Source organism: Nylanderia fulva, unplaced genomic scaffold (genome assembly GCF_048542155.1).
Source record: "Nylanderia fulva isolate GAGA-0341 unplaced genomic scaffold, ASM4854215v1 Scaffold435, whole genome shotgun sequence".
In the NCBI taxonomy this organism is placed as follows: Eukaryota; Metazoa; Arthropoda; class Insecta; order Hymenoptera; family Formicidae; genus Nylanderia; species Nylanderia fulva.
The window spans coordinates 56,656-74,965 of record NW_028190516.1 but is presented as its reverse complement, the minus strand read 5'-3'; the positions used below and the strand labels follow the sequence as shown (position 1 = coordinate 74,965).

At 28.5% G+C, this 18,310-nt stretch overlaps 2 protein-coding genes across 3 annotated transcripts; both read right to left on the bottom strand.

Annotated features, from left to right (window-relative positions):
- Positions 1-65: 65 nt before the first annotated feature.
- On the bottom strand, positions 66-3,821 carry LOC114930389 (mitochondrial ribosomal protein S35). The gene is made up of 3 exons (XM_029302150.2): positions 3,588-3,821; positions 2,284-2,900; positions 66-750 (listed from the first exon to the last, which is right to left on the bottom strand). The coding sequence occupies exons 1-3, from the start codon at positions 3,706-3,708 to the stop codon at positions 484-486; spliced, it is 1,005 nt and encodes a 334-aa protein (XP_029157983.2). The 5' UTR covers positions 3,709-3,821; the 3' UTR covers positions 66-483.
- A 309-nt stretch (positions 3,822-4,130) lies between these two features.
- On the bottom strand, positions 4,131-6,259 carry PCID2 (PCI domain-containing protein 2). 2 transcript variants are annotated; one of them, XM_029305862.2, is made up of 5 exons: positions 6,106-6,259; positions 5,993-6,034; positions 5,800-5,921; positions 4,793-5,274; positions 4,131-4,714 (listed from the first exon to the last, which is right to left on the bottom strand). In XM_029305862.2, exons 1-5 carry the CDS (start codon positions 6,124-6,126, stop codon positions 4,197-4,199), a joined length of 1,185 nt encoding a protein of 394 aa, XP_029161695.2. In that variant the 5' UTR covers positions 6,127-6,259; the 3' UTR covers positions 4,131-4,196. The 2 variants fall into 2 exon arrangements, with proteins under 2 accessions (XP_029161695.2, XP_085342590.1); XM_085486464.1 differs by lacking the exon at positions 5,800-5,921.
- Between the last annotated feature and the right edge of the window lie 12,051 nt (positions 6,260-18,310).

Here is an 18,310-nt window from a genome sequence, read left to right as displayed (position 1 = left end):
CGAATTAATTTGATATAAATAAAATTAAGGAAAAACTGTAAGAGCCAGAAAAAATGGTATAATCATTATATAGATTTTGTTTCTACTTTTTATACCAAAATTACAGTCGAAATTTGATTCACGCATTTAAAAGTTGCAATTTAAATTTTTGCTATTTTTATACAAAATCTTATTCATCCTACGGACTTGGGACACTAAAAATTCTTTTGTTAAAAATTATTAGAAATTTTCAGCGCGCGCTTTCTCGCCTCTGACGTTACAATCTAACATGGCCGCGAGGATCCAGGAATCTTAAAATTAAAATCGATCGGTTCAATACTTTCTGAGAAAATCACATTAACAGATTAAGATTAGTTTTAACAAAATTTTTAAATTTAAAATATACTTTAGTATAATATAATATGATTATATGAAGATATAAGTCATTGAATGACCTTGATGACCCCCGATTAATTTAAAATTCATTTTTTCACATTTCAAATTTCAACTTTTATTGTCGCTTTTAAGATTTAACAAATTTTTAACCGCTTCTTTATATTTATCGATCGAATTCTGATCTTCACCGTTGTTTATGAGCTCTAAAACGGCTATTTTATATTCTGTCGCGTGTGGGATACTCTTGTAATCGTAATCGGCTGGTGAAATCGGCCATCTGTATAAAGTCACTAGACTTGTACGACTCTGGCTGATATCCCAATCGAAGTATTCCATGTCCGCTATGGATTTCTCAGCTTCCCAGGGTTCCACTCTCTGCAAAAGTAAAATTTTCTTCGTTATTAATCGGGAATTATAAAATTAATATAATTATATTAAATATAATTATATTAATATAACTATATTTTTAATATAACTATATTAATATATAAAGAAAGAAATCTATTCCGCTCGTATAAAATTTAAAATTAATAGTAATAATCAAAGGCCACGCTAAACAAGCAAAAAATTTTTTCATATGTAAGATTAATATTATTTATTACATTGACATTTAGGTAAACGTTTCAACCATATTCGGTCCTTTTCAATTTACATGTTAATATAATTAAATAAACATTAAATTAAAACATAAAAATCTTAGGTATATAAGTCTAATAATATAAAAGTCAATTTTAAATATCAAACATATTCCGCCGATTAGAAAAATTGCTTACACATTATTCCGTTGCGCTTAAGTTAATAATGAAATTTGAAACAATAAATCTCTTAGATTACAAAGCTTATCTTTAATGGAACTCTCTTTTGGCAAAATGTCCAAAATACAAAATTTGTCGCTGGTCAGCGCGAACATACTAGTCTGGCATCTTTGCAAGATGAGTCCATTTTCCAATCTTTTTTCTTTTAATTTGATCACCCCTTATATTGAAAAAGGAAAGATTTTTTACTTTTTATTTATTTATTCCCGAATAATAGAAATACTATATTCAATTTCAGTGTCGCTTGTTAGGTTTCAGCAAAACAATAGTTCAATGTGTGTCTTTGTTATAAATTTGTCTGTTTATATAGTCAACTCTATTGTCTTTTTTTTTTTTTTTTGGTTGTGTCGTTCCCCGGTTGGAGAACTTAGTGCCTTCAGCCTATCCTATCTTGGCTATATGGCACATAACTCTATTGTCTAAAATTCAAGGTTAATTCCTTTAAAAATGTTTATGATAATTCTTCGAGAATATCAAAATAGCTGCTTTCCAATAATTCTGTGTCCTTATTCAGATTAATACAATTTTATGTTCTTTTATATGTAACATTTCCGATATAAGTCTCTTACTATAATTAGGATTAAGAGATTTATTGTTTCAAATTTCGTTATTAATTTTAAGCGCAACGGAATAATGTGTAAGCAATTTCTAATCGGCGGAATATGTGTGATATTTAAAATTGACTTTTATATTATTAGACTTATACCTAAGGTTTTTATGTTTTAATTTAATGTTTATTTAATTATATTAACATGTAAATTGAAAAGGACCGAATATGGTTGAAACGTTTACCTAAATGTCAATGTAATAAATAATATTAATCTTACATATGAAAAATTTTTTTTGCTCGTTTAGCCTAGCCTTTGATTATTACTATTAATATAATTTTTTATATTAATATAATTTTTTAATTTTCAATATAATTCCCTAATAGCACAACATATTCGAAAGATATTCAGAGAATATTCAGAGGACATTCAAACATCCTTAGGATATTCTCTGAACATCTTCGTATATGTGTGCTGTTAGGATTATTATATTATTTATATATTATTTATATATTTGTATATTATTTATTTATTTAACTACTTACCCAAGACTCGTGATACACTGCAGTGAGAAGATACCAGGCATATTCCAAATTCTGTTTTTTAGTTGGACACCTATCAGCCGTAATTGTTATTACATCCGTTTCTGGATTGTACTTGTTTCCCAGTAATCTCAATAACTTATCTTTAGCATGAATGTCTAAAGTAAGCGAGGACAGCTTGTGTTGCAGGCTCACAATCCTGGCGAGCGGGTCCCTAATAATCGGCGAGGAGTAACAATAATCGGACGTGATGATCTCGATGGGAAAATGTTTCTCGCACTCGGCATCGGTTTCCAGAGCCGCGGGCCATTCCGTGCAAAATTGCTTCAACGCCTCGCAATGCCTCCGGATCGCCGGCGGCGTCAGATGCAAGAAGTTTGGTATCTTCATGAGTTCAGCGTTGGCGTGTTTGCTGGGTGGCGCGCCTTTCTCTACGTAACCCTGACGCAGAGGAAGCGGCACCGAGGCGGGATGGAAGGTCCGGGCACCTGGCCAGACCGACGGCCAGTCCTGATCGATAGGCATCTCCGTGGTTCTGGGTGGTGGGACGTTGATCTTTCGCGCCTGTCGCTTTACCTGCTTCACCTTCTTCTGCGGGTAAAGTTCCAGTACTCGAAATTCTGAAAAGAAAAGATGTGTATTTTTCTTTTGCCTCTAATACAGTGATTAGGGTATGTAATTGGGTTTGTTCTTCTCAGCTGAACTAGAGGTCTGTTTTTTGTTTTTGGCTGAATTGATTGTATTAGTTCAGAATTTACCTTTTTTTATTCTATATTAGAAGAAAAGAAATAAAATCTGAACTAGGACAGTGAGTTCAACTGAAAAGGACAGACCTAGAGATAAACGCTGAACTAGAACAGCCAGTTCAGTTGAAAAGGACGGACTTAGAAATGAATACTGAACTAGAACAGGGTGCTTTTCAGCAAGGAAGACACAGATAGACACTGTGGGTGCTTTTCAGCAACGACACAATATGACACAGTGTATCATTCTATCTTCTTTCAATGGGTGCTTCTCAACAAGAAAGACACAGATAGACACTATGTAACACAATTGAGCACAAAGCGACTTAGCTAAAGAGCTGAGTAAGATTGTGTTATATTGTGTAATAGTAGAAAAGCACTTGTGTCGCACACAGTGTGACTTTGTGTCGCCTGTGTTGCTTGCTGAAAAGCACTCCTAGAGATGAACTCTGAACTAGAACAGTCAGTTCAGCTAAAAAGAATAGATTTAAAGATAAAATCTGAACTAGGCCAGTTCAGCTGAAAAGGATAGATTTAAAATGTAATTGTTATTTGTAAACTAACCCTGTTCATCACTATTCGTTTCCGAAACATTTGTATTCTGAGAATACGTAGCGAAAAGTTTTAACGTTTTTGATAAATCTTGAGCAAGATTTGTCTTAAATTTATGCCTGAATAACAACATTCTTCTATATTACACTTGAAACAATTCAATAATTTTATATAATTTTATAAGAATAATCATCAATTCTGTTCTATGCGCCACAAATTAATCTAACCTAATCTGACCTGACCTAGTCTGATATGTAACATTTTAAAGGTGATTTTTCATGAGTATCGACTGAATCGACTGTCTTAGATTATGCATACTTAGGAATAAAAATTATTTTATAACAGAGAGAAGGCTTCTCTCTGATAATAATAAAATCGAAAAAACTCTAATATACAAATAGAGTATAAAGGACTAATAAGCTAATATTAAAAAATTATTACAGGATTTTTACAGGACACTTATATTTATTACTTCCAATTTAGATGAATTATTAATCATTAGTAATGTACAATCTAAACGGATTACAATAGTAATATATTGGACATTTACAATAATAAAATTGTAAAAAATAAAATATATTTATTACAGAAATAGTAAGGATAGATTACAATTTCAGTCATTTATGATATAATTGTAGATAAAGGAGGAAAAGGATTTTGTTTAGATATAACTAATTTCTTATGTTGATAAGATATGTAGCCTTTAATTTTGCCTTCGTATATCAAATTTGCAAGAAGACATTCTGTCTCATCCATATTTATATCCTCCATTCCATTGATTTGTAATGCTATGAGCAAACTTTGAACTGGTATTTGATGCGTGTTCAATGCTAAATACACTTTCTTGAATAAATTTCTATAAGCAATCAATTTCAGTTTTTCCACGATTAAATATATACCGGCATCTATAAAGAAAACTTCATGTTTCACCATTACTCCTTCTAAAGAACGTAAATCTCCCTTTCTTACAGATTCCATGAGTTCATAGAATTCCATTAAATTATACTTTTCTAATAGGCTTTGTTTTGGCATATATCCTAATAACATTTTCACAGGTACGAGATAAGTTAAGATCAATCTCTTGTTTTTTGAACATTGTATATGACAGTGTTCAAATGCGTACGTCAAATATTCGTCGGCTGAAACATTTTTACATCTGTTAATACACATTTCAATGAAATAATTACAGTATAAAAGGTATAGAAAAATATGCTTACCAATTTTATAATCACTATCAAACATGGCTTTCCGGCCAACAAAAAATTTGTATGTAATCTGTTGCGCCAGTGCAAAATGATCCTTATAAGGGGATGATTCTATGGCTCGTATCAAAGGTTTGCACAAATGCAGCTTGTTAATTCTAAAATATACTTTCAGCAATTGATTAATTAAGGCTAGCATTCCCCATCTCTTTGTTTCCTCCTCTGAACTTCTATTATCAGCTGCGCAAACGCGAAAACAAGCCATCAAACACTCTGCGCATTTCTCTAGAATTTCTCCTTGTTTCATATTTTTGTTAGATTTAGAGTTTTCCACACCTATCGCAGATAATCTCAATTCTAGACACATTACATTCATTACTGGCAGCATCCAATTTTCTTCCTTTTGCATTTGAAGAATCTTTGCAAGACATTGCACTGCTGAACTTTGATAATTATACATAGTAAGGATATCATTCTTATTCATGGTAGATACAGCTCTAAAAAGTAGAAGAAATATACAATATATGCAAAAGACAGATTGTAACATGAATATATAAATACATATATTAAAGAAAATATAAAAAAGAAGAAAGGCAGAGAAACGTGTAGAAATTTTAAAAACATACATGTATATTTTTATAAATTTCCTATTAATAATTTAATATGTACCGATACCGTTTTTACAAAAAACTGTCAGATTAACTTTATTTATTTGTTTGCACTGAAGAGAGTCCAAAGAAAGGACAGAAATGTCTGCTTGTTTTTAATATCTGTTTGGTTTCTAAATATATTTTAATAATTATTTGCACTTTAATTTCTGCACTGGTTCCTCTGCCTTTCTTCTTTTTTACATTTTGAAATTTACAAAACCTTTATTTACTTATTGTTTAAAAAGAATTATCTTGACAAATTAATTAATTGTTCTGGACCAAACTAAACAAGCTATTAATAGGTGTTGATTAAATAAAAGTGTTTTAAACAAAAACTTTAATGATAGAAATAAATTTAAAAAATAGTCTTACTTTAAGTGACAAAGTACCAAATCATCTAATGGCACAGATAAATGTTCCATAGCCTTGATTATGGCAGTTTCTGATACAACTTGAAATATAGAGACATGACTGTGTCGCAGAGATAAGAGATCCTCAAGAAATAATAACATTTATTATGATCCATGTAATTTTGGATTAAATTATATTTATATGTATAACTTACTGCCAATGCTTCCCCATCTTGGTTGAGCCAGGTTCGTCGAATCTACAAAATAAAAAATAAGATAAAATAGTCAATTTTAAAATTGCATTACGTTTAGCAACTTTTCACATTACCTGTATTATATACGAATCCATTTTTAGAGATTAAAATACAGATAATAAATCTTCGTGAGTAAATAAATTATCAGTGTATTTCATGGAAAAATGAGGAGACGATTTAAAGCGTCGGCAACTTTGACGTTATGTACATACACAATGTGTAAACACTCTGATATAGAAAAGACTCTGATATAAAAATTCAGGCATGAAGGATTAAGGGTCGGCAGGCGACATGGTGGAGACGCCTATCGGCCGGCCGGGAATTAGAGATTCTTATATTCCAGATATTAGCAAAACTACTGAATGAATCTTATTAAATTTATGATATTCTTAATCAGTAAGCTCAAATGCAGTCCGCCAAAGAGTTATTTATTGAAAAAAAGATGAAAATAAAATTTATAATATAACTTGAAGGAATGCGCAGCTAGTAACGGGTAAGGTTGGGTTAGCCAGGAGTCCGTATTTTATTTATTATAAATTTTTCAGAGCAAAAATGCAAAATCCGACTCTTTGGCGGACTACTTTATTATATCAAGAATATATTAAAAAAAAAAAAACCAAAGTTATGTCACTTATTTTATGAAATATCTGGACGATAAGATTCTCACTAGATTCATAAGGAGCAGGAGAAATTTCCGTGGTAACATACTGACAGCTAACAGCTTAACAAAGAGAGACTATCATTCTGTCCTTGTCTCTCTTACATCGCATATGTAGTAACATCCATGTAGACACAAACACTAATGCGTTGAACGAATTTTTGCATCTTTAGATCAAGATATCTAAAAAACGTGACGTGATACGCAATTTTTGCGGCCGAATTTGTAATCGGCATGAAAAAAATCTACAAAAATACGCTTTGGAAATCTTCGAACCTGAAAAAAGTCATTTTTTGTCGACCAGTGTTATTGATTGAAGCATAGCACAAACTGAACATTTTATATTGTATACATTGTCTGCATAATATTTTACTTATTTATAAAATATATAATATATAAGTTTATATATATGCACACACATAGATATGACAATAGCGTTATCGTGATTTTTTTCGATTATTGAAGTTATATTGTATAATCTCTCTCTTATCTCTTTCTCTCTGCTACATAAACACTATTATAACGTAAAAGAACTTACGAGTAACGTATGATGGCTCAATGCAATAATATTCAATCACGTAAAAAACTTGAGTTCAAATATATCAATATCAATTTTTTTACATTAGAATATAGAAAAATTATAGAAATATAAGGCGATAAACTTGAAAATTTTTAAATATTGAAAATATTTTAATCATTTTTACAATTACATACACTATATATATATATATATATATATATATATATATATATATATATATATAAATGCAAAATAAGTCCGTAAATAAATTTATCAAGTAATAAATCCGTTGCATGCTTGCAGCTACATATGCACACACAAATAGCTGGTATGTTGATTTTTATTAAAAATTTATTTTCTGTATTATTTTGCATTTATATAGTGTGTATGTGTGTGTGTGTGTGTGTGTGTGTGTGTGTGTGTGTGTGCACGCGCGCGTGTAGTAAAAATATTTTCAATATATTTATAAAATTTTTATTGCCGAAATATATTTTTTTATCATTTCTCTGTATTCCAATATATTATTAAAAAATTGATATTGATATATTTGAACTCTAATAATTTACTGGGTGATACATACTGAACATCCTTATTACTCGACATAAGTTCTTTTATGTTATAAGTATTTATAGAGCAAATTATACAATAATATCAATAATAGAAAAGAAATCAAGAATAACCAACGCATATTCGTCAATCTATGATTGCTATACAAGCTAATAATAATTTATATATTCGTTCTCTTATTCTTGTCTCTCGAAAAAGTATAAGCAATAAATTATCAAATCTAACAAGTACCCGTGTCTAACATTGTAGACTAATTTACTTTCAATTATGCTACTGTTATTATTTATCATTAGACAATTATAAAACATATATATATAGCACTACAAATTATATATGTATATGTTTTATAATTTATTTTATATATTTTATTATTTGACAAGTTAAATCTCTCCGAATCATAATTTGCGCTTACATCTTAAAGACGAAATGCTGTAACTCTCTGATATTCCAATCTGTATTTTTGAAAAGGACCACATCCCGTATGGTCGAAACGTTAAAATAAATATATATACAACTTTAATTTGAGGCCAGTGTAGTCAGACCAAATCTATAACCTCTGTTTTATAATTGTCTAATGATAAATAATAACAGTAGCATATATAATTGAGAGTAAATTAGTATATTTTATATATATATATATATTTATATATAAATAATATATCCACATATGTGCATAAGCATATATAAAATTTACAAAAATGGGTGCTTATTAGTCTTGCTACGTTACTGCTTTCTGCTACGGAAGGCCAGAAAGCATTTTTAGGCGGCATCTCGCGTATACCGGCACGGTAGAGGAACAAGGAGAACACGTGATTATCGGTCCTTGTCTCTCTTACGTGCGTCCGCGTGAGCGATGCAGTGGTGTATGTACGTGTACAGACATACACCACTACATAAAACCCGAGAATTGGTTTCTCGGCGTTGGCAACACTGAAACCGGAGTTTCGCGTTGTCACCGCACGAGGTCTCCAATATCAATTCGGAATTTGCCTGGGTGTACTGCCGACCCTTAATAAGATTCATTCAGTAGTTTCGCTAATATCTGGAATATAAGAATCTCTAATTCCCGGCCGGCCGATAGGCGTCTCTACCATATCGCCTGTCGACCCTTAACTTTAATCGTGGAAAAGCATTTGTTATTCTATTAAGGGTCGACAGGCGACATGGTAGAGACGCCTATCGGCCGGCCGGAAATTAGAGATTCTTATATTCCAGATATTAGCGAAACTACTGAATGAATCTTATTAAATTTAGGATATTCTTAATCAGTAAGCTCATTTGTAGTCCTCTAAAGAGCTATTTTATGAAAAAAAGATAAAAATAAAAATTTTTAATAAACTTGGGGGAATGCACAGCTAGGAACGGGTAAGGTTGGGTTAGCCGCGAGTCCGTATTTTATTTATTATAAATTTTTAAGAGCGAAAATGTAAAATCCGGCCTTTTAGAGGACTGCTTTATTATATAAAGAATATATTAAAAAAAAATTCACGAAGTTATGTCACTTATTTTATGAAATATCTGGACGATAAGATTCTCACTAGATTCATAAGGAGCAGGGGAAATTTCTGTGGTAACATGCTGACTGCTTGACAAGGAGAGAGCATCATTCCATCTTTGTCTCTCTTACATCGCATATGTAGTAGCGTCCATGTAGGTACAAACACTAATACGTGAGCACACGGATGCAAATATTGAGAGATAATGTCAGCAAAAAGGCTATCATATTATTTTTATTTTTTTGTATATGTATGCATATGTAAATAAAGAACAAAAATAAAAACTATTTTAAGATGACATTTTATAATTAATTTTTATATGTATTTGCATTTTATTAATATGTATTACATTTTTGATATGTTTTTAATTTATAATTTATATAAACATAAGTATGAAATAAAAATTGAAATAGTTCTGAAAATAAGTATATTAATGATAAAATTATTCAAAACAATAAAAAAATTAAATTTAATATTTTTTAGTGTTTGTACCTACATGGACGCTACTACATATGCGATGTAAGAGAGACAAAGATGGAATGATGCTCTCTCCTTGTCAAGCAGTATTAAAAGCCATATTAAAAGCTCTAGCTTCATTCAATTAATAATCCAATATAATAATCAACAATTATTTTTATATAATATATAGTATTTTAAATATTTTTAAATATTTAAAAATATTTTTTTTAAGATTAATTGAGGAAAAGAATATTTTAAATATAAAAAAATATTTTAAATATTCTTTTTCAATTAATTTTTAAAACAAATTTTTAAAAATATTTTTATATATTCAAATACTTATTATATTATATAAAAATTATTGTGAATTATACTCATTGGAGTAATAATTATTGATTGAAGCTTGTTATGGCACAAACTGAACATCTTGTACATTGTCTGTATAATATTTTACTTATTTATAAAATGTTTTTTATAAATAAATGAAATATTATATATATATAATATATAAGATTATAATATATAAGATTATTGATGTTACATTGTATAACTCTCATTTCTTTCTCTCTGCTACATAAGTACTTATGACGTGAAAGAACTTACGAGTAACGTATGATGGCTCAATGCAAGAATATTTAATCACGTAAAAAACTTGAGTTCAAATATATCAATATCAATTTTTTTATAATATATTGGAATATAGAAAATCATAGAAATATATTTTTTATATAGGCGATAAACTTAAAAATTTGATATTGAAAATATTTTAATCATTTTACAACTACACATACTATAAATATATAAATGCAAAATAATTCCGTAAATAAATTTCAAGTAATAAATCAATTGCACACATGCACACAGCTGGTATGTAGATTTTTATTAAATTTATTTTCTGAATTATTTTACACTTATATATAGTGTATGTAGTAAAAATATTTTCAATATATTAAAAAATTTTTAAATCGCCGAAATATATTTTTTTATCATTTTTCTATATTCTAATATATATATATATATTATAAAAAAATTGATATTGATATATTTGAACTCTAATTTATATACTGGATGATATACTGAACATCCTTGCATTGATTATACATTACTCAACGTTCTTTCACGTTATAAGTATTTGGAGCAAATTATACAATAGCATCAATAATCAAAAAGAAATCAAGAATATAATCAACATATCCCTTATATAATATATATATATATATATATATATATATATATATATGTTATATATATACGTTATGCACATATGTGCATAACCATATATACAATTTACAAAAAGTGGGTGCTTATTAGTCTTGCTACGTTACTGCTTTCTGCTACGGAAGGCCAGAAAGCATTTTAGGCGGCATCTCGCGTATACCGGCACGGTAGAGGAACAAGGAGAACACGTGATTATCGGTCCTTGTCTCTCTTACGTGCGTCCGCGTGAGCGATGCAGTGGTGTATGTACGTGTACAGACATACACCACTACATAAAACCCGAGAATTGGTTTCTCGGCGTTGGCAACACTGAAACCGGAGTTTCGCGTTGTCACCGCACGAGGTCTCCAATATCAATTCGGAAGTTTGCCTGGGTGTACTGCCGACCCTTAAGGGTCGACAGGCGACATGGTAGAGACGCCTATCGGCCGGCCGGGAATTAGAGATTCTTATATTCCAGATATTAGCGAAACTACTGAATGAATCTTATTAAGGGTCGACAGGCGACATGGTGGAGACGCCTATCGGCCGGCCGGGAATTACGGATTCTTATTTTCCAGATATTAGCGAAAATATTGAATGAATCTTATTAAATTTAGGATATTCTTAATCAGTAAGCTCATTTGTAGTCCTCTAAAGAGCTATTTTATGAAAAAAAGATAAAAATAAAAATTTTTAATAAACTTGGGGGAATGCACAGCTAGGAACGGGTAAGGTTGGGTTAGCCGCGAGTCCGTATTTCATTTATTATAAATTTTTAAGAGCGAAAATGTAAAATCCGGCCTTTTAGAGGACTGCTTTATTATATAAAGAATATATTAAAAAAAAATTCACGAAGTTATGTCACTTATTTTATGAAATATCTGGACGATAAGATTCTCACTAGATTCATAAGGAGCAGGGGAAATTTCTGTGGTAACATGCTGACTGCTTGACAAGGAGAGAGCATCATTCCATCTTTGTCTCTCTTACATCGCATATGTAGTAGCGTCCATGTAGGTACAAAAACTAATACGTGAGCACACGGATGCAAATATTGAGAGATAATGTCAGCAAAAAGGCTATCATATTATTTTTATTTTTTTGTATATGTATGCATATGTAAATAAAGAACAAAAATAAAAACTATTTTAAATAATAAGAATCTATTTGTGTGTGTGTGTGTGTAATTAAAAATTAATAAAAAAATTAAAAAATCAATTTATATACCATATATTTTTTTTATATCATATAAAAAAATCTTAGAAATGTACTTAAATTTTTCGTAGATCCTCGATTTTCGATCCTTTTTTTCATTGCTTCTAAACATTCAGCTAAAAGAGCAGTTGAGACTATTCCAATAAAAAATATTTCATCTTATTTTTTGCAAATAATATAATATATTTTTTATTTAGGAGTCCAAATAAAATATATGTTACGCATAAGTTATTTATAATTTTCGTTCAAATTAAGAGAATATTGTATTGAATATATTGTAATGCATATACACATTAATTTTCATTAATTTACTTGTTTAACAAAAACATGTTTTTTTGATAATAATTTAAAATTATTTCTGCTCAGTGATTTTTAAATAGCCGCAGTATATTGACGGTGCAAAGGTAGCATAATCAATTGTTTTTTAAATGAAAACTGGAATGAAGGAATTGATTAAAGCTGTTTTAACTTGTAGATTTAAAATTTAAATTTTAAGTTAAAATTCTTAAAAGAAATTATGGGACGAGACGACCCTATTAAATTTAATATAATTTTTTTATTTAAGGAAATAAATTTTATTTTAATGATTATATTTTATTGGGAGGATAATTAAATAAAATGAACTTTAATTTAAAGATAATTTTAACATTAATTAATGAAATTTTTATAAAGGATTGATTATTAAATTAAGAAAATTTTTTTTTTATAATAATTATTATAAAAATTAATTACCTTAGGGATAACAGCGTAAGATTTTTAGAAAGATCATATTAATAAAAATGATTGCGACCTCGATGTTGAATTAAAATAAAAATTAAATAAAGAAGTTTAATATTTTAGTCTGTTCGACTAATAAAATTTTACATGATTTGAGTTCAGATCGGTGTAAGCCAGATCGGTTTCTATCTATAATAAAATTAAGAAAATTTTGTACAAAAGGACTTTTTTTTAAATTATATTTTTTTTAATGATTTTAATTTTACATGATTTGAGTTCAGATCGGTGTAAGCCAGATCGGTTTCTATCTATAATAAAATTAAGAAAATTTTGTACAAAAGGACTTTTTTTTAAATTATATTTTTTTTAATGAATAAATTTAATTGATCAAATATATGTAAATAAATAAAATTACTTTGGCAAAATTTAAGTGTATTAAATTTAGAATTTTAATGATGTATAATAGAAAAAAGTTATACAAGTAATAATTTGTCAAAATTTAAGATTATATTTTTATAGTGCGTTAAATATATTAAGATTGTTAATTTTGTTATTAATTATATTAGTTGGGGTAGCTTTTTTAACTTTATTGGAACGAAAAATTTTAAGATATGTACAAATTCGTAAAGAACCTAATAAGGTGGGATTTATAGGATTATTTCAATCTTTTAGTGATGCTATTAAATTACTTAATAAAGAATTATTTTATGTATATAAATCTAATTATAATTTTTTTATTTATGTCCTATAATTAGATTTGTTTTAATAATAATATGATTAGTATTTCCTTACATTACTAATATTTATTTTTTAAATTATTCTATTTTATTAATAATTGTTTTTATAACTATTAGAGGGTATATTATAATTTTTATGGGATGATCAGCTAATTCGATTTATTCAATAATAGGAGCAATACGATCAGTTTCACAAATATTATCATATGAAGTAAGATTTATTTTAATTATTTTAGTTATTATATTAATAAGAGAGAGATATTCTTTTTTTGATTTTATTAATTATCAATTTTATTTATGATATATAGTAGTTTTATATCCTTTGTTTATTATAGTGTTTATTAGGATTTTAGCTGAATTAAATCGAAGTCCTATAGATTTTATCGAAAGTTAGTCAGATGATTTAATATTGAATATTTTAGGGGTGGGTTTACATTAATTTTTTTATCTGAATATGGAATAATTATTTTTTTAGATTAATTAGAATTTATATATTTAGGAATTTATTAAAATATTCAATAATTTTAACTTTTATTTTAATTAATATTTTATGTAGAATAGTAATTTGTATACATGGAATACTTCCTCGAATACAATATGATAAATTAATATATTTATGTTGGAAAATTATTTTACCAATAATTTTGGTTTATATTTTATTAATTTTTGGATTTAAATTTATATTATTAATAATAATTTAGTAAAAAAAATTAAATATTTAAAAGTTAATAGAAAATTAAAATTTCTTTAATATGTTTTCAAAACATAAACTTAAATTCAAGATTATTAACTTAATTTAATAGTAATTTATAAAAAATTTAAATATTAAATATAATTATTTTTAATATGTTAAATTTATTTATAATAATAAATTTTAAAATATTTATTTAAAAATAATTAAATCTCAAATTTTTATTAGGAAAGGTAATAAGATAAAATAAAGAAAGTAACATAATGATAAAATTTGTCTAATAATGATAAAAGGTTGAGCTCCTGCTCATGTTAATAGAATAAAAATATTAATGAAAATTCAAAATAAATATTGATTTAAAGGATAAAATGATAATGAATTAAATTTTATAGAAATTAGAGGTAAAAAATATAAGATAATAATTGATGATAATAATGCAATTACACCTCCTAATTTGTTAGGGATAGATCGGAGGATAGCATAAACATATAGAAAATATCATTCAGGTTGAATATGAATTAAAAATGTATTTTATAAATAAATGAAATATTATATATATATAATATATATATATATATATAAGTGTATATATATATATATATATATATATATATATACAGATATGAAAGAACTTACGAGTAACGTATGATGGCTCAATGCAAGAATATTTAATCACGTAAAAAACTTGAGTTCAAATATATCAATATCAATTTTTTTATAATATATTAGAATATAGAAAATCATAGAAATATATTTTTTATATAGCGATAAACTTAAAAATTTGATATTGAAAATATTTTAATCATTTTACAACTACACACACTATAAATATATAAATGCAAAATACTTCCGTAAATAAATTTCAATAAATCAATTGCACACATGCACACAGCTGGTATGTAGATTTTTATTAAATTTATTTTCTGAATTATTTTACACTTATATATATGTAGTAAAAATATTTTCAATATATTAAAAAATTTTTAAATCGCCGAAATATATTTTATCATTTTTCTATATTCCAATATATATATATATATATATATATATATATATTGTATTATAAAAAAATTGATATTGATATATTTGAACTCTAATTTACTGGATGATATACTGAACATCCTTGCATTGATCGATTATATATTACTCAACGGTACGTTCTTTCACGTTACAAGTTATTGGAGCAAATTATACAATAGCATCAATAATCAAAAAGAAATCAAGAATAATCAACATATCCCTTATATAATATATATATATATATATATATATATATATATATACGCACATATGTGCATAAGGATATATAAAATTTATAAAAAGTAGGTACTTATTAGCCTTGCTACGCTACTGCCTTCTGCTACGGAAGGCCAGAAAGCATTTTCAGGCGGCATCTCGCGTATACCGGCACGGTAGAGGAACAAGAACACGTGATTATCGGTCCTTGTCTCTCTACGGTGCGTCCGCGTGAGCAATGCAATGGTGTATGTACGTGTACAGACATGCACCACTACATAAAACCCGAGAATTGGTTTCTCGGCGTTGGCAACATTGAAATCGGAGTTTCGCGTTGTCACCGCGCGAGGTCTCCAACATCAATTCGGAGTTTGGCCGACCGACCTGTCGACCCTTAACGCAATAGAAACTTCTTGGTTGTGACAAAATATAATCGGTTCGGCCGGTAAAAGTAGACCTTTGGCATTCCCGTTTGAGCTACAGCAGAGAAGAAAAAGTTAATCAATACCACAGATTAATAGACAGATCGCCAAAGGCCTGCCTAAAGAAGAGACCGCCATCTTCGTGCGATAGACTTTGCCCCTTACCGACACACTTTGCCCCTGGTTCGAGTCCGTGCTAAATTTCGTAGACTTGAACCAGAGAGAAAGATGAGAGCGGCCAGGCCGGCGTTTTGGCTGTTACCGTTTTTACGGGACTGCTTGAAGCGCCCCTCGCACCCGTTTTTAATATCGGAACTAACTGCACACCCATTTTCTGGCAGGGTCGATAAAGTTTGTATTTGGTGCGAGTCCGTGCTACGCCCATAATTTTCGTGTTAACACAGTATCACGTATTCATTCTGTATATGTGCGATCTTTTCTCTTTATTTATATATATATATATATATATATATGTATTTATATAATTTGTATAAAAACTAAAATATAATTATTAAAATATATATATATATGTATATGTGTAATGAAATATATAAATCTTATTTTAATTAAAATAAAAAGAACGATTAATTGTTCGACCACCTGGATTTTGGAATGTAATTTTTAATATATATTATATTATATTTAATATTTATCGCCGCTTCTATTAATATGAAGTGCAATGTCAACGTGCAATAATGTACAATTATTTAAAGTTTCCATGCCTAATGTATCATGCCGGTATAAAAGAACGTCAAGTAGCATGCGTAGCCGAGCAACTAAGATGACGAGCTGAAATCGTGGACATTTCAAGTTCAAACCCCTGCCTTTTTCAGATTTTTTTTTCACTTTTTTCAAATAAGTTATTATGTGTATAAATGTGTAATAATCAATATATCATTATTTGATAATTTTTTTTGTAATGGAACAAAATAAATTATTTTTTAATTCTGCAAGGAATTTAATTATTAATGCAAACGCCCACACACATAATTTAGATATTCAATTTTTTTTAGTTCAAATGTTTCTTGCAATCTGTATACGACAATCAGTCCACTCGCTGTGCCACAGATTGCATCGCATAATACGCTCAGAGTTATAATACGATAGAGATCGCTTTACGCTGTTTTTCCTTGAAATAAATAAATTTTACGTGTTGTGTACGCGTGTTTAGTATATTTGTTTCTTTCATATTAATTTTAACTATAATTAGTTTTTTAATTAAGATTATTTTAGTGTTAGTTGTTTATTTGTTAGTGTCCTGTTTTCTTTAATTTCGCATTTTTTAATTTTCTTTTTTTTTTGGTGTTGGTGCTAATTATTATTTTTATTTTACAATGTCGAGTAAACACCGGTTTTACGATAAATGTGTGTATTTAAATTGCACAAATATTAGGACAAAAGATGGAAAACGTTTATTTCGATTTCCATTACAAACGGGTGCGAGACATGATTTATGGTTACGCAATAGTGGTGAGTTTATAAAATTGATTTACTTATTTATATCAATATATAATATATATTGATATGATATATGAAACAAATATATATATATATATTCTTTGTTTTTTTTAATAAAATATGTCAGATATTATGTATGTTTACGTATGGATTACGTTGAAGTGTTTCTTTGCCGCGTTTTTCTGATCTCGCCGAACGGTTCGCGAATCCTGTGCGAATAAAAAACGATGCGCGTGTGTGTGTGCGTGCGATTGTGATGATCAGTTTCAGTTCGTCTTCAACGCTTGACGAGAGAAGAGGTCCCGAACTGCTGTAAGTTTATAAAAACATATTTTTGTATAACACATTAGAACGATTTTATATTATTTTTTTTGTCTAGAAAACGTTATATTAATAACCGTTATAAAAACGATCTCGACGACGGCGTACGATGCCGGTGACGACCGTCGTCGAGATCGTTTTCATAACGGTTATTAATATAACGTTTTCTAGACAAAAAAAATAATATAAAATCGTTCTAATGTGTTATACAAAAATATGTTTTTATAAACTTACAGCAGTTCGGGACCTCTTCTCTCGTCAAGCGTTGAAGACGAACTGAAACTGATCATCACAATCGCACGCACACACACACGCGCATCGTTTTTTATTCGCACAGGATTCGCGAACCGTTCGGCGAGATCAGAAAAACGCGGCAAAGAAACACTTCAACGTAATCCATACGTAAACATACATAATATCTGACATATTTTATTAAAAAAAACAAAGAATATATATATATTTGTTTCATATATCATATCAATATATATTATATATTGATATAAATAAGTAAATCAATTTTATAAACTCACCACTATTGCGTAACCATAAATCATGTCTCGCACCCGTTTGTAATGGAAATCG

What these genes read in the sequence shown, in the direction of transcription:
- LOC114930389 (XM_029302150.2), bottom strand. Translation starts at nt 3,708, where the DNA reads ATGTTGTTATTCAGGCATAAATTTAAGACAAATCTTGCTCAAGATTTA. An exon ending in AACGAATAGTGATGAACAGG is followed by an intron (nt 2,901 to 3,587) that starts GTTAGTTTACAA and finishes TTTTCTTTTCAG; the next exon opens with AATTTCGAGTACTGGAACTT. An exon ending in CAGTGTATCACGAGTCTTGG is followed by an intron (nt 751 to 2,283) that starts GTAAGTAGTTAA and finishes TTACTTTTGCAG; the next exon opens with AGAGTGGAACCCTGGGAAGC.
- PCID2 (XM_029305862.2), bottom strand. Translation starts at nt 6,126, where the DNA reads ATGGATTCGTATATAATACAG. An exon ending in TGGATTCGTATATAATACAG is followed by an intron (nt 6,035 to 6,105) that starts GTAATGTGAAAA and finishes TTTATTTTGTAG; the next exon opens with ATTCGACGAACCTGGCTCAA. An exon ending in TTGGTACTTTGTCACTTAAA is followed by an intron (nt 5,275 to 5,799) that starts GTAAGACTATTT and finishes TCTACTTTTTAG; the next exon opens with AGCTGTATCTACCATGAATA.